Source organism: Antrostomus carolinensis, unplaced genomic scaffold (assembly GCF_000700745.2).
Source record: "Antrostomus carolinensis isolate BGI_N321 unplaced genomic scaffold, ASM70074v2 scaffold52047, whole genome shotgun sequence".
Lineage (NCBI taxonomy): Eukaryota > Metazoa > Chordata > Aves > Caprimulgiformes > Caprimulgidae > Antrostomus > Antrostomus carolinensis.
This window is the reverse complement of record NW_010327670.1, coordinates 1-17,231: the sequence shown is the minus strand read 5'-3', so window position 1 is coordinate 17,231 and position 17,231 is coordinate 1. Positions and strand designations below refer to the sequence as shown.

At 35.6% G+C, this 17,231-nt stretch overlaps 1 protein-coding gene across 1 annotated transcript in view; it reads right to left on the bottom strand.

Annotated features, from left to right (window-relative positions):
• ZBTB49 (zinc finger and BTB domain containing 49) overlaps nt 1-16,225 on the bottom strand; it is a 16,930-nt gene extending 705 nt beyond the window's left edge. The window contains 6 exon segments of the mRNA XM_010171954.2: nt 1,968-2,154; nt 2,245-2,327; nt 3,095-3,168; nt 6,948-6,994; nt 12,996-14,101; nt 16,055-16,225. Of these exon segments, the coding sequence (XP_010170256.1) occupies nt 1,968-2,154; nt 2,245-2,327; nt 3,095-3,168; nt 6,948-6,994; nt 12,996-14,101; nt 16,055-16,206 (1,649 nt within the window). The 5' untranslated portion in view covers nt 16,207-16,225.
• Nucleotides 16,226-17,231: the final 1,006 nt, after the last annotated feature.

Below are 17,231 nucleotides of genomic sequence, written 5' to 3'. Positions count from 1 at the left end.
GAAGTGATAGATTAAAACTTTGTTCTTAACACAAGTGCGTAAACATGTTTTAATTAGAGAAAACACCAAGTGACATGGTATGGTATGTCTCAATCGTGGTACTTTGTTTATCTAGAACAGGTTCAAACAGGTTCCATCTATTTTTACAAGTCAATTACTTGTTTCTTCTTCTTGATCTGATTTTCTAACTTGTGTTTCCCAGTGCTTTAGTTTTTGTCTACAGAGATGGGAATATCCATTAGTATTTGAAAGCTGTGGATGCTCTCAGTTTGTATCAATCTTTGTGGAGGAAAAAAAATAATTAAAATAATCAATGTAATTCATCTACCTGGAAAAACAGTACACTGATAAGCTTCTAAATATATTTTTCCAGTGAGAACTGCATCACAGAAATTAATGGTTTGTTCATTACCAAGGAACTACTCTTAAAGTGCTGACAAAGTAAGCTTTTTTGTTAACTTTGAGTTAACGTAATGCAGCGTATATTCTAACCAGAGAATGTGTCAAAACTGTAATTTATTGTTGTAAATATTAGAATACGATAAAATATTAAACTGTTTGCCTGCTTTCAGAACCACAGGCTCAAATAAACTCAATTACCACACTGCAAAGAAAAGAAGTGTCTGAGGCTGAAAAGTGTACACTGCAAAGCGTAGAGAAACAAGCAGAATAAGACAGCATTAATTTCCAGAACTGTTACATGATGCAGACACCTCACATTCTTTAGGACAGCAGAAATAAGCTTGTACCTATTTGTGATTTTATCTCATTTCACCTAGGTTAAAGATTATTTTATTTTGTGTAGACAGATACCAACTAAAAGGAACTGTATTATCTGAAAGCCCAGTAAAACTGCAGTCTCAATTTTTGGCATCGTACGTTTCATTCTACTGCCCAGATTTCTCTTCAGAAAAGCCATTAAACAGTAACAGTAAGATGACAAATTACTGGATTAATACATGTGGATTTTTTGCATAATGTGAATGATTCCTTAACGCTTGATACGATCCTCTTTGTGCAATTTTTGCCTTCTCAGTAGAAGATGACCTGGCTAAAATGAAAAATAATCAAAAGACCACTACAAGACAAGATGAAAATAAGCCTATTTTAATGACAGCAACACAACTGTTTGTTCATCCTTTTATATCCTATATCTCCTCCCTCTGATGCAAGGCCTCCTGACAATACTAGCTTTTCTTGTGCCTCAAGCCGTTACAGATAAAGCATACTGCAGTTGGACATTATCATACAGGGCGACCCTCCTCCAAAGCTGATTCCTCAGAACATCAATGAAACTATACTAAAATAGCACCTACGGGCAGAAAAGTAAGTAGGATGCAGGATGCTAAGTAACATACGAGATGAGGATAGACAATGCAATTCCTGATAAATATGTCATACAAGGATGAATCATCGATCAAAGAACCATTTTCAGACCACCTGGTAGTATGACCTATCTGGCAGATTTTGAAAAGGCGTGCTCTCTGGTACGAAGCATTGATCAAGTTTTGATTTTATTCCAGAGGTTGAAGCAAAGTAGCATAAGGTTGTTATTATCAACTCTGGTTGAAAGCAGTTAAATCTGAATACTATTCAACTGGGGAAAAAAAAAGTAAAACTAAAAAAGATTCCATCGATAGCCAAGTGATGCCAAACCTACCTTTCCATTAGAAAGGACTATAATGAAAATAAATCAATTTTTGAAGCAGCTAGTATCAGTACTTCTCTAGCAAACATGTAGACATCTAATGTTGATTCCTCTAGTTTCCCTTCTTTATTCTTCAATTCAAATTCACTTTTGAACTTATTTACAACAGCTAAAGGAGTTTAATACACCATGAAGCATGGAAGACAAGATTTTGTGAAAAACTTTCACAATACGGAATTTCAATTTAAAATAATTTTGGTTAATTGTTATTCTGCTGACACAAGAACTTTTACTTATAAATTAAAAAGCAAAGACACAACCAAGCTATGCACAGCAAATCTTACCACATGCTGAACAGCTGTATGGTCTCTCTCCGGTATGCCTAATTCTGTGCTTTACTAATTTTCGTTGCATGTTGAATGACTTCCCGCATTCATCACAGGTGAATACTTTATCTGCTGTATGGGTCTTTTTGTGCTCCTTTAAATTACTAAAATTACTGAATCCTAGAAAAATATGACAGACACTGAGATTAAAATGACTCCTCACATTTCAATCAAAAAACCTCAGAGGCAGAAACTTTGTTTTTTACATACCTCTGCCACAGATATCACACAGGTGAGGCTTTTCTCCAGAATGAATAATAATATGACGCTGAACATCACCAGAAGCAGCAAATCTGTAACAGAATACAGAAATCCAGTTACTGTCTTTAGAAGCCCCTTATTCTCCTGAACTGAGTATCATGTGAAAATCAACTATAATAAATGCCGGATATTCTCAACAAAGATTAAAATCTGAAACACAGACACAAACATGGATGCATTTAAGAAAAACATTTTGAATGTCCAATTAAATTTATGCTAGAAAAAAAAAAAAACCCAAACCAAAAAACACCCCCCCACCTTTTCACCATTAATGTTATTAATTTATTCTGCATTTAACTTAGTTTAAGTATGAATGCTATTCCTAAATTAGTGTATTAGTGTATTTTATGTCATCTGGTAGCAGAAAGCAGAAATATTTAATGCTTTGCTTAAATTCACCAAGTTTCCTATAATCATAATTTCCATAAAATGTAACAAAAATTGTATGACCAAATAATGAAAAATAAATGTGAGGGAAATTATTTATTGTGACTTACACTGTTCAAAAGACACACAACAGTATATCCTTAACTAAATATACCAATATCCAGAAAATTAAGTAAGACTACAGACTATATATGTGGTGACATTTTTATCTTATTATTGAGACTTGCAACAAGACACTTGCAGATATTTATGTATTTTAATCCCATTAGTACACATTTAAACCCAATGTCTTTTAAACAAAATTGATCAGCAAGCTGCCTTAGATCTTGGCCCTTAGTTTATTACGAAGATTAAAGAAAACATGAACAAATTTTATTATGTTAACTTCACTAAGATGAACAATTCTACTCACCTTTTCCCACAGATTTCACAAATGTATGGCTTTTCACCAGAATGTCGACGTAAATGCGTCTGGAGGTTACCTGCCTGAAGGGACGGTAATTTAAACATTTAAACTCAGATAGCCTGTTGTATACGGATAAAAATACAATGATGGGAACTATGAGACCAGCTTTTTTTATTCCTAATTCTACGGCAGTGAAGACTAAAAAGCATGTACGAACTCAAGCATTCTTATCTAGTAAAGACAGACTATCATGTACTTCAAGATCAAACTGATTATGAAAAAAAATAAATTAAGAAGCCTGGAATCAAATGCTAAGGAAAAAGAAAGACCTGTAGTTGAAAACAGATACAATTATAAATTGACACTACCTAGACTGCAATGAAGAAGAAAACTTACTAGTATTATGGTTCATGTTAGTCTCATTTTCCCTGTCCTATAAATAAAATATTCTTACATCAGGATGTCTGAATTCACCTACCAGGAGGGTAAAAAGAAAAGAATAGGGTAAACATTTTTCAATCCATAAAATACTCAGAACCAAATGCTCCAAACCTATAAACCTATTTACTCACATCAAAAGAAAACAGCACAGAAGTACAGAAATCAACAAATGAGATTACTGGTAATTTTTATTGCATATCTTTCCTCTGCCAATCCTGTAAAAATCATGCTAGTCTAGCAGGCAAACCAGATGATGACTAGACAAAATCATCTTACTCATCCCAAATTATTATTATTATTGTTTTGTTTTGTTTTTTTTTTAAAGCCATTGGTGTTTCTGAAGGGCCAAACCACCGAGAGTCCAGTTCTCAAAGCACAAGATACAGCTAGTCTGGTTAGAAGAGCTGCAGGTGTTCCATGAACAGTGCACACTTCCACAGTCAGTTTTTAACCCTTCTGTTCTCTTTGATGGATAACTGCCTGGTTTTATCTAAGTACACTACAGGAACATAAAGTCCAAAATTGGGGATGCAAAGATCACCGTGTCCTCCTTAGTCACCGCAAGACAACAAAAATATGACCCATCAGTAATTTCTTCCAACTCCTTTAGATAATAAATTACCTGTGATGACCCATCACTGTAATCAGATGTTATAATGTACCAGAACTAAAGTATTGCAGACACACACAGACAGACACAGAGGACAATATTAAAGGGATCACCATTTCAACACTGAGAGAGCTTTCTTTAACCCCTGTAAAGTTTTTCAGACAACAGTATGACTGAACCACTCTTCTCCCAGGCCAAACATTGTAACACTGACATCTATTCAAAGAGAGGCATTGGGCACCTTTTTCTGAGGAAGATGACTACACTGACTTCTCCATGGAATGATTTGTGATTTGCAAAGAGAAGGGAATTTATACAGAGGCACCTTTGAGAGAACCATACAAAAGACAGAACGTTTACCTCTATCCACACAACACCACAAACTATACCATAGACATTTAAAAGTTACTCTGGAAAAAGACAGAGAGTGAATTTGAAGTGCAACAGTTATTCTGAAACAGTTCCCATACAGGCATTTTTAGTCCAGAATAAAAACATTTTAAAGGGTAGCAAGTAGATCCATTTCTTTATTACAAGCCTATGTCACTTCCTCCACATGAGGGCAAGAGCTTGTTACTAACTGTGCTGAGACAAGGAAAGGCAAAAACATCAGTAACTTGTATTCTTCCTAAGCTTTTAAGGTGGTACAGAACCTCGATTAAGGCATAATATGCCAAGCCAATGAAAAGGACATCCCAGTAAGAGGACTTTTGCTAGCATTTCAACAAAATAATAATAAAAAAATGCTCAGAAGAATCCTCTTCCTGATACTGCTTGCATACTCCTCACAAATTTAGAGACTAGAGAGAGATGCTAGACTTAGTCCATTTGCACCTGGCATGCTTTTAAAGTGAAGGAACTAATGCATAAATGCATATGGTCCCCCAAAGGAAGCTCTGCAGAAGGAGGCAGTCAGGAGGTAAAACACGATATCCTGGATCACCGGCCACAGAAGTACCACATCGCAACCGGCTGTCTACTAGTAATAAGGGAAGATGCAGGCTTGGAAGCACAAAATGAACCTTTTTCTTCAAAAAAATAAATATATTTATCACTGTCTGCTCCAGACTGATAGTTTCTATGTCAATTTTTGCTACTTTCTTCATTTTCTGTTTCACATTCCAACACATGGAACACCAGTTACATTCAGCAGGGGCAGACATACTACAAGCACAACTGCACTGTCTCAAAAGCACAGAGCACAAAGGCTTAAATAAGAAAAGTGCTACTATTTCTGTGCCTGCAGACTGAGAATATCAAGAACAAGATCAGAGATGGTCTTTTAAGCAAAAGTAGGTAGTCTTTATCTTTGCATCTTACTTTCTGGTAGGTGGAGTCTTACTTATTTGCATGATTCAAGTACCTTGGAAGCATGCAAGTTCTCTTTTATGACCAAAGAACTGCAGCACACAAGCCGAATGCTGTGGCTCATGTTCTGGATGTGTTGGCATTGTCCATCCATATAAACCTACACCTTTGAGCAAGTGAGGCAATGGGGAGGGAAGGAGAGGGGAGGGAAGGTGTTGAAGAGTGCTTAATTAAAATGCAGAAATTTCCAGTTTTGTTAGGGTTTTTGGTTTTAATTAAAGAGGAGCAATGCATGTTGCATGGAGGGTCTGTCATGCCTGTCATACACTCTTCAGTGTATGAAGCTTTTTTATTCCCTCTTCCTCCATGGTAATGGTACGGAATACCACTCCACTTGCCAAAAGTACTTTTAGTGGAATTTGGAAATATCCACCTTTTTATTTCAATAACTAGAAGTTCAGCCATCAAAATAAATGAAAATGCACTTTCTTTGCCTAATAAGCAGATGCAGTTTTGCTCAAATGGTTTGATAAGCATGGTGAAAGAGTACTGCTCACTGGATTCACTAACAGAGTAGAGGATGCCACTACATCAGATTTATGGGTCAAAGAATTGCCACTGGTGGACTACACAACTGGAGCAAGAGAAGCGCAAGCACTGCTGGGTGGGTAGGCAACACTCGCAGAATTCTAATCCTTACACCAAAGTTATTAACCAACCATAATTATTTAATCTTAGTGTAAAATTATGCACCTGTCTACTGTCTCCTGTACTTAGGTGCACATAATCCGACCAAGAAAACAGAACAGAAATGGATGTTTTGGAAATGTGAGACAACTAGGCACCAAATCTGTAGAAATACAAATGAACTGCTGTACCCAGAACAGTACAGAAGCATTGGAGGGCAAATTAAGAGAGCTAAAGCTTAGGCCTTGTATATAAGTAGGGAATTTCACAAGAGGGGTTTTTTTTTTCAAAATCATAGCTGAGTTTTGTCATTTCAGAGAGACTGTGCTGTTCTCCATAAAATAAAACTGACTCAAAAAAATCAGCTTAATCACTTACACCATTTCGTAAGATGAAACTATATTGTGAATACAACATTATATAAAATTCTAACCTCTGTTTTTTTTCAGATACTGTAAAAACGCTATTCACAACATATTCCCAAGCATAAGGCAAAAACACAGCCTCAGAATGAATGTTCTCTGTATTTCAAATATAGTTGGGGCTCTGTATAGTTAAACATTCGTTTGACGGTAAAATACATAACATATCTACTGAGAGCAGACAGAATCAAAGGTACAAGATGTATCAAAGAAATCTAAAACATTTAACATGTTATTTTCAAATAAGACTTTTTAGTATTTTATCCCTAAAGTCAAGTCTGTGAACAAAAAATATCTAATCTATAGACTTAAAATCAAGTTTATTTTTAGAATCAACACATAGATGCATTTCATTTTCAAGTGTAAGTACCATAATATAAAATATTCCCACCTGTGAGAAGTGTTTCCCACAAATGTTACATTCAAAAGGTTTCTCACCTAAAAGGAGAAGAAACAGAACATAGAACTTCCAGTAGTTGCAATAAAATACAAATGTTTTAAATTGGTACGCTTCCTTTTAAAACATGTAACATAAGAGTAAAAATATCCCCAGAAGGAGACTTACCCATATATTTAAGGGGAAATTCAAGAGGGAAGTACAGCATTTACCATTAAGCTTGTAAGGCAGATTTGCTCAGAAACAGAATCTATCTTTCAAAACAAGTAAGTAGAAGAGTTTTGATACGAATGGGAATGTTTTGTAATTTGTTTTAAATACTTTTTTTCCCAAATGAAAGGGGTACCATACCTCCAGGAAGAACTGAATAGACAACAAAGTCCTACAACAACAAAAGCTATGGGAAGTGCACCAGTTTTTCCACTTGTACACACAAAAGCCCACTCTTAAAAAGAACAAGGAATGCAGAGAAGCTAATTTGGAAGGATTCTGTTTTCTCTGTTCAATGTGTACCATACATCTCTGATCAGCACATAGCCATTCACTTCCAGCAAACATATATTCACCTTCAAATTCTCATCCTATATATCTGATAATGAACTCAAGTATTTTGCTTCAAAATTCTGAATTTATATAGAGATTCAATTCTCCAGCTGTCAATTTGAGAAAAGTATCTAATCATTTTCTCCTCTACAGTATTTCATAAAGGTAATTTTCTTCCCTGCATAGTTCTTGCTTTCCTAGTTTTTACAGTTGATAAAAATCTCTGCATCATCTAGAATTTCTAAAACTATAATAACAATCAAATACTACTGAATTCAATGACAGTCAGACTTCTAATGCTACTTTCATGACTCTAACTGTAGTTTAAAAGGACACAGACAGCGCGGCCCACAGCTACAGTGAAGCAAAAGAATTGGTGTAAATCCTTGTGATACTGAATGCAGATCTTTCCAGAAGAAAAAAAGATCTTACACTGTGTTTCATCTTGGTGCTGATTCAAAATCTGTCTAAAGGGTTTTATTTACATTTTAATTATAATTCTCCTGATTTTACAGAACCCCTTTTGGCTATTTGTAGCCTTCTCTTCCAGCAAGTATTCTCTACATCAGTATTCTTCCTCCATCCTTGGAAGTGTTACAAGCAACATCTACAATATCCAGCTATTGAGGTTCCATTTTCCTTCCCTGCTGCCAAATACATGTGATGCTCTCTCAACATACTTGAGGATTAAGGACTAAATGCAATCCTCTTACATTTTATAAGCACAGAGTAATCATACACACTTAAGTGGCTTCACAGATAGCAATTTTGCAGTTATTCTGACAATTTGAGCCTAAATCTACTTTTTCTACTTAATGAAGATTGGAAATCTTACAGCAGTTTCAAGAAAATTTTTATTCAATTAAAGATAAAAATTAAGAAACCAATAACTCGGCTATAAAGAGCACTGAGGTTCAATTTCATTATGGCTCTAAATTTGCAAAACACTAAAAATTCTGATACTGACAACACAAATATAAATGAAACCAACAGGGAGCCAGATCTGTGGCAACTGGGAAGGCATCTGACAACTGTAAAAGCATCAAGGTAATATGAAATGGAGGATAAAAAAACACTAGCAGCAGTTTCTGCAGAAATTACCTACACAGAAAAAAGAGTTACTGTTGACACAAAGACTATTATCTGAACAGAAATCCACCCTGAAATAACTAGAGGGGAAGGGAGGGAATTGGAGGCTCAAATTTCTCATAACTATTGTTGTAGGCTGCACACAGCCTAATTTGTACTGGTGTACAAATAGTTGGGAGATTTTTTCCCCCCATGATAAAGATAAAATAAAAAAAGTTTTGTTTGAAAAGAAACATTAAATTAGTTTTTGGAGAACAATTCTGCACCTGCAGAAAACTCCAAACCACCAGGCATATCAAGTAGCCTATTCCAAGAATGAATTCTAGCAGAAATACTAAATTACTCATAGCGCTGTAGCATCCCACAGTTAAAGTGAGGCTAATTGCTTCCTAGGGTGTATTAGTAAGAGACCAGCCAGTAAGCTGAAGATGACTCTACCTGTCACTGGTGAGACCACATCTGGAGCCTTAAGAAGGTGGCAAACAGGAAATCTTACTGCTGTCTACATATAAGGGAAAGACAAATGCAACCAGGTTGCTCTTGAATGTACACAGTGATAAGACAAGGCAACAGACACAAGTCAGATCATGAGAAATTCCAATTAGATATAGGAAAAGAATCTTTTACCCCATTAAGATGGTCAAACACTGGAACTGGAATCTCTGCCCTTTGAGATATCCAAAATTTTACTACACAAGGTCATGAGCAAAACAACCCAATCTAATTTGACCTGCCTTGAGCAGAGGATGGGACTAGATGACTTCCAGAGGTCCATTTTAATCTAAATTAATCTATGATTCTATGACTGTCATTAAATTCCAATAAAAAAAACTTATCCAAGAACACTAATCTTCCCAAAGACTATGGCTGGATCAACGGCAATAGAGAAAATCTGGAGAAAATGAGTAACTGAACTACAGTTAAGACAATGCTTAAACAAACACCCAGGGAACTTTATTTTTGAACACTTGGACTGCCTTGGGTTTTCCATCTTCTGTTGCATCGTTCTTGTTCAACACTCTGTAAGAAGAGATGAGGACAAAGTACACAGTAGTGGGGTTAAAGCAGTGGTGTGTCAGCTCCAGAGGAGAAAGGCATGAAGGCAAAAGCAGTGTCCCTGAACAGATCACTACAAAGGACCCACTAAGCCATGGAACGCTGGCAACTTGGTCAAGCAAAACTCAGAATGAAAAGGTTGAGGATGAACAGTGTATTTATTACATGAGAGTGTAACTCTGATTCTGTTGTATTCCATCCTGCCAAAAGTTCTTTCAACAGGCTTGGGTTGTCTGTCTTTTTGGGGATGGGTTTTGGGGTGGGTTTTTTTTTTTTTGTTGGGTTTTTTTTTTTTGAGATGTTTCCTGAAAATATTTTTCAAAAAACTGAAAACACTGGATGTTCCCGGACATGTAAGGACTCTTTAAGAGAAGTATATTTTGCTTCCTTTTTTTCAGACAGGTCAATCTAATAAAAAACAAACTATAGCATTCAGTCAAGTAAAAAAGTAAAAATAATCTTGAAGTAAATGCAATGAGCTCTATTTAGAGATTCCTTTAAATATCCACTAGCAATACTATTAAAACAGCTAGACAACCCAATACAATGACTTGTGTTGAACACAGTATGCCTGTCCTTCACAGACAGCTCATCAATGCAACCATGTTAATCTGTAAATTCTTCAGCAGTTCTAGTGATCAGGGACGGAGAATTTCCTATGTGCTTTTTCTTGACAATCAGGCCACCACAGCACTTTTCTTGAAAGAATTGTCATTTGTGGGTTAAAAACTGGCTAGCCAGTGTGAAAGGACCATTTTAGTAACTTGCTTCCTTCACCTCTTCAGCAAAGCCAGATTTGGGGGACTTATAGTAAGCACTATAATACTTAAATGCTTGTTAATCCTTTTGCTGAGTTCTAGAAAATTAATGTTTTTTAAATAAAATTGAATAGCTAGCAATTTGCTAAGCTTTCTGATGAACGGAAATGGCTTTAGCATACACTTACATTACTGAACTACCAGTAACCCTAATTTTAATGACACAGATGTGCCCTGTACCTTCACGTACAGATCCTTCCTATATTAACATCCTACTTACTATCCACTGCAATTTTCCAAGTACTCTTTTCATACTAGTTGGATATGTAAAAACAAATTAACATGACCCAAAAATAACAGGCAAGCAAACAGGCCTATCTAGTCATATTCTTGCTTCAGTTCTTCTGTCCTTCTTTGGTGTGCTTATTATTTGTTAAACTTACGCTCTTAAACTTTGTCAGTTTAGCACATCTATAAAATTATAACATTAATGCCACATTAAGTAGCATTCAAGCCTGGAATTTTTTGAAAACTATTAGAAGAACAAGTATGAAAAGCAACATGGAATTCCTGATTCCAATGTGTACTCAGACTAGTAGCAAAGGACAGCAACAACAACAAAATCCAGTCTAGGATCACTTAACGTATAACCCTAGTTTGTTCTAGACAAAGTCTTGGAATGTGAAACAACATCTACAAGAGCTTAGGTGGAGTGGAAGCATGTGTAAGTACACAGATCTCAAATAAGAACAAAGAAATGAACTGCAACACACATTAAAAAAACCTCACAAAGCTACCAGAAGCCTTTTCCTCTTTTTCCATTTCATACACTTGTAAGCATTTTCTGGCCATGTTATGTCCAGAAGAAAAGAAAATAATTTGTAGAACACTTGTGACAGGGTCTATAGTCTCTTTCTTCTATAAAGCTCAGTACCCAGTCCACTCCCCTGACCTTTAAGTTACCATACATTAGAAGAGGTAAACTAAACTTTGAACCTTGTGTTTTAAATGGTTTACAGACTCAGAAACATACAATAATTAAGCCTATCACTTGGGCAACACACTCTTAAAAAAACAATTAGTTTAATGGGTAGTTTAATGTGAGTTTAATCACAAAATCCAGATTTCTTCCAATGACTGAGATGTCTAAGGAAGGACAAATTCTAACAGGTTTCTCATAGTTGGGGTCTCCCTTCTCACAGAGATTCTCTAGTACAAATTCACATATTACTGATTTCAGGATCTCTGCCTCAGTTGGGACTTCTCTGGGTGCTTTATCTGATCACCTATTTTCCTGACATTTCTAAAATATTTAAATACACTTAATGATGTCAGCTCAAACTGGATAACAGATTCAAAAAAATACAAGACAGAGAGAATTTAGGTAAGAGACATATGCAACTCTTTCACAGGGACCAAATTACAAAAAAATAATAATATTATCAATGTGAACATACAGAAGCAGTCAAAGATACCAAGTGAAAACTTCAAGAAGCTAATGCAAAACGTTCCTAGTTTCAGGTTCTGGAAAGATTTTTCTACTAATAATATAGAAAAATAAACTCTTAACACTAAGGATCAATTAACAATAGAAATTAATGTCTGCTAAGAGGGATTCATATTTACAGTCAAAGTATCAATACAGGTACACTCATTTGCAAAGTGATGTTTATTTGACAAAGACTGAGAGAGATGCATTTGTATAATCAATACAAGGAAAAAGAAAGGCAAAAAACACTCAACAACTTAAATGGGAATAATGCCATCTCAAGGACTTGGAATCAGTGGTGTTACTTGACTAGTTACAGTAATTCTTAAAAATCCTTTTAAAAAAACATATCTAAAGTTGTAGAAATATAATAGAACATGTTGGTTAAATTGAACAGACAAATTAGTTAATTCAAAGTTAGTCTAGGTCTTGTTTTTAACTATAATAAAAAGATACTTAGAAATAAATCTATGCTAGGTTTAAAAACAGTATTACCTGCGAGTTTTTAAAACAAATGAAATTAATTCAAAACTCCCATTCACTCTGCAGCCTACTTGTCTGCAAGAGCATTACTCTCTAGGTAAACAGAATGAAAGTTGTTCACACTAGGGAAAAAAGTGTAAACTAATTGTAGAGCATATTTCTACAGGTTAAAAAGAAATGACGACCAAGCCCTAATCATTTATATCTTAAAATGAATAGAGAGAGAACTGAGGTAATCTACAACACTTGTACTATCAACTTCTATCCATTTACACTTTTGATTGTCATCTGAGTCAGACTTCTGGGCCGCCTGACAAACTGACTAAAAATGCCACTTCTAAATGCAAGACAAAGATAAAATTTTCATTGAAATATCACATGATGTTCTTTGAAAAAGAACCCTAAAAAAACAAACATGAAGGACAAATCTTTACTACAACTCTCAGCGAAACTCAGTCTTACACTTTTTATTCCTGAATGATTATTCATTTTTTTTAAAAAAATGCAAAACCACAACCTTTTGAAAGTAGACCCTTAACCAGCGTCTCTGAATCAAGAGATACTGCAGGACAGCTTCCTTAATTGAAATATTTGGTCTGCAGACCAAGTTATTGATAACTGTACCTGTATGAGACCTTTTATGGAGCTCCAGATTGCTTGGATGTTTGAAAGCCTTCCCACATAATTCACAAGTATACTGCCTCTGTGACTGAAGAGTCTGTGATTGCCCTTCTTGTTCGAAAGGACCTTGAGATCTTTCCATTTCAACAGTTTGTTCAAAATTCACAGAATTCACTGAATCTTCAGCTTCTTTTTCATCAGTAACTCTAACATTTGTCATGTCCACGGTACTTTCATTTACAGATTCAATTACTCCTGTTATTCTACTGTCATCTCTTTTAGGCTCAGGTAGCTGCTCTGCAGACTTCTGAGATCTTAGAAAATTTAACTTTTTGAGGTGAATTGCCTTTTTCAGCCGCATCTCTTTGATGGGCTGCATAAGCGTGCTTTCTGCATCTTGGTCTGGAGGAGCTTCATTCACAGACTGAACCAGAAAGTTTGATTGTAAATGATCAGAGGATTCCAGAATACACTCAGAGTGGTTGACAGTACAAGAATTATTCTCTGCTGTGTTTATTTCTGTAGAAGTATTGTAAGAAAAGGATTGTTCTGCCACTCTCTCATGATTAGAGCAAGCATTTTGCTTATAGAATTGTTTACTATAAAAGTTGCGTAGTTTATAATAGTAACTTGGTTGTTTAAATGGAAGTTCTGTGCAGCTGCCATCTAAGGAGTCCTGTGGTTGTTTCTGTACATCACCTGCCGGTGCATGAAGATTAACAGACTGCGATGCATGAGAATGGTGGTCAGACAAGACTTTATTAGCCTGTGTGTCAGATGAGCATTCATGCAATAGGTTTGTTCTATAACTGTCACTGGCACAGCTAGTATCTCCAGGCAAAGTATTCTGCAGCGAAAACACATTATTACAAGGCATGCTGGCTGTTTGCTCTACAGCTGTAGAAGATTTTAAAAAGGTGTGGCAAATGTTCAGCACATTTTGCACTTGGAGACACTGTGCAATATCCAACATAGCTTGTACGTTGTCCTGGCTAAGATCCAGGTGAGAGGTGTACATGAAGTCCAAGATCTGGCCTATGCCACCTACATTTTTAATGTCCAAGTGAAAGACATCATTCTTCTGGCCTGAAGAATTCTGGAAAAGGGTCCTGATAAAATAAGACAAATATTCAAACACAAGTACAAGTAATTCACAAACACTTTCATAAAGAAATACACATACACTTCAAACAGACTGCCTGGTACGAAACAACAATTTATACTACTATATGGTCCTATCTAGATTGCGGTGTTTTTGCAGATGAACGTCTCAAAACTGCTGAATTACTTGTCTTATATATCAGTCCTACACTAGTACTCTTAAAGTATAAACAAAAGCAAATGATCCTTTAGATAACTTTAAATTTTTATTTTTTATGTTTTGAAATCACACCCTATACTTTTGGTTTCCTATCCAATGTTCTTTACATATTAGGTACAGTGATGTATTTCTGGACTATTCACAAAAGTTGGTTGTATTCAGAATGGTGTTTCTCCTTCTATCATGAAAAATAAAACAGGACATGAGAAATTGTCTAGTAAAAAGGAGAAGATCGACCTCAAAGTCAACTAAACTATTCCCTTCTGGCAACAGAGCTTGTCCACCAAACTTTATCAGTAAACCTTATTAAAGTTCTTATTATTAGTTCTCTTTCCAGAAGTAGATGAGAGGACGGTAATAGCAAACAAGAGCATGTCATTATTTTCTATCAATTATCTCATATCCAAAAAGTACCTTTTTACTGGTACCAGATGAGAACTAAGTAAAAAAAAAAAAAATGAAGAGTACATGTATATAAGCCTAAAACAGCAGTCCCACCAATACTTCCATTAAAGCCCCTCGTCTCTAACCTGATACTCTCACAGTAAACAATGACAAAGAAGTGAGGTCAGGTCACTCCTATGTAGGTATATGTTCCTACACTAGGAAATGCCCTGAACTTGATGATTCCTCTCCATGGGTAAAAACTCTCAAATTAGGTTTTGTTTACAGGTGGGCATAATATCAATGAGCTCTGAATCTTAAGCAAATGAGAGTCTAGGCTTAAACTTTAGAAATGCAGAGGCTACTCTGAAGCCAGTGCCCACATCCAAATTCTTTCATAAATCCATACTATCTAAATTAAAACCAGAACTGTAATGAACAGGTCTTGGTTGAGAGTCTAAATAAATTAGTCACTTATATCCTATTGAACATTACTAAGAGTTGAGCACCTAGTTCTTTTTAGCTACTTTCAGTCTTTGAGTATAATTTCACTTCATCATCAGGATGACAATACTAGACGAGAAAAAGGAAAAACAACCTCTTGTCTTTTTTCTGTGGTCATTACGTAAAATAATTTTCTTGCATAAGAACTGGTAGTCAAACTTTAGAGATGTTTCAAGAGGAAGGTCTAAAAATTGCCAGATTTAACAGCTTACTCATAACTAATGCAAAACACTAAGTTGAGAGATCCAGCATCCCCCAAAATTTGGAGGATCAATGAGAGCTATACAGAGGAGAAAGAAACCAGTGATGTGGCTTCATGGGCCACCTGTACACTTTAAAACACAGATGTTGTCTCTCTGAGACTCCGTTTTAAATAGAGGTTCAATAACCTGTATAGTCACATTATATTTTTAATATCTAATTGATGAAACTATTCACATTATTCATATCCAGAAGTTGTTTCATCAATTATATCCCTTATCTGGCTCTGCTCAAGTAGGCTGCTATGCTCCTTCTAAACACTTCTCTCTTCATACTGAAATACCGAATGCAGGTCTGTGCCAGAATCCATTATATGATGCACTGTAAGCAAGTAAGGATCAAGAAAATGCCAAACTCAGACAGTGTAGTAGTTAACTGTGTATATCCAGAAAATAAATTAGGATGTGCACAGTTTTTAATTAGATTAAATACTTGATACAGATTTATCTCTGGACAAACAATTTAACTTTTCCCCTTACACTCCAACAGTTGCTTAGTCTGCAACCACCATAAAAAAACACCCTTCTCAGAGAAAACCTCAACCAACAGCATTTTGTTCACTTTTTTAAAAGAAGAATTTTCTATCACATACCTGAAATATTGACTGAAAGCAGCTAATACATTTTTGTGTGCTTTGAAGCAGACGCCTTTTACCACCAGCATGCAGTCACAGAGAAGACCCTGAATGCGCTGTTCATGTAGCTGCTGGAGAAGATGACAACTATGGCTAGCAACAGTGTCCATGCTAGAAAATCACTTAAATTACCTACAATGAAATAAAATGCTATAATTAATTTTAAATATTAAATTGCAAAATTAATTTAGAATATGACAAACATTTTTACAATTTGTTTGAGCTCCCAAAAGAAACAGACTTCAGTTTACACCTGCAACGTGAGCTCTAATTACATTTTTCTGATTAAAGATGAGTCACAGTATTGCTTACCAGTACAAATGCAGCAATATACATGGGAAATAGTGATTTTAATTAAGCTTTGCTTACATCAAAGAGCTTCTGCAAAAATGTGCTAATGGCATTCCCAATGAACTGAACTTCATAACCACAAAAAAACCAATTTAGACAAGAATTAGATTCTAAGGCAAAAACATCTCACACCTACAAAATCAATAGCATTTGTAGAGGAAAACTTCAGTTTCTTCACCCTCTAAACTGAAAAGGGAGAGCTCTGTAGTAGCATTATTTATGGCATATTTGTTGCTATTGTAGCTAAGCACATTTCCCATTTGGATCTGATTCATTAGACAAGTTCGTATGGTTTTTTTTTTAATTATTATTTATTATAAGGTCTCTTTTAAAACCACTTTGAAGGAAAGGCAAGTAACATTCCCACACAATACATTGACATTTAATTCTATACTTCCTTTTTTTTTTGAAGAAAGGTGAAACTCCTCCCCTGCACACTTGTAAACATGAAAGGAAAATTCCAACTATTAGGACAATTAGAACTGACAGTCTTCTAACTAATGAATGAAGCAGAAAAACCACCTTGGGTTAAACATGAGAAGAAAGCAGTTGCCCGCATTTTCAATTCTCAGGAGTGCTAAAGGCTCCATATTTTATTTCATTCTGTTACTCCGCGATTCACTGCCTCCTGCTGTATTACGGTGGGCTACTATATTGTACTTTTTTACTATTTATGATCATGTTCTTTTACCAGGCTTTAAAACCAAGAAGCCAGATGTGTTCGCCGGCTCACTGCTTCCTTCGTGTGTCTCTCACCACAGCATCTCGCAAGCACTTTAACCCG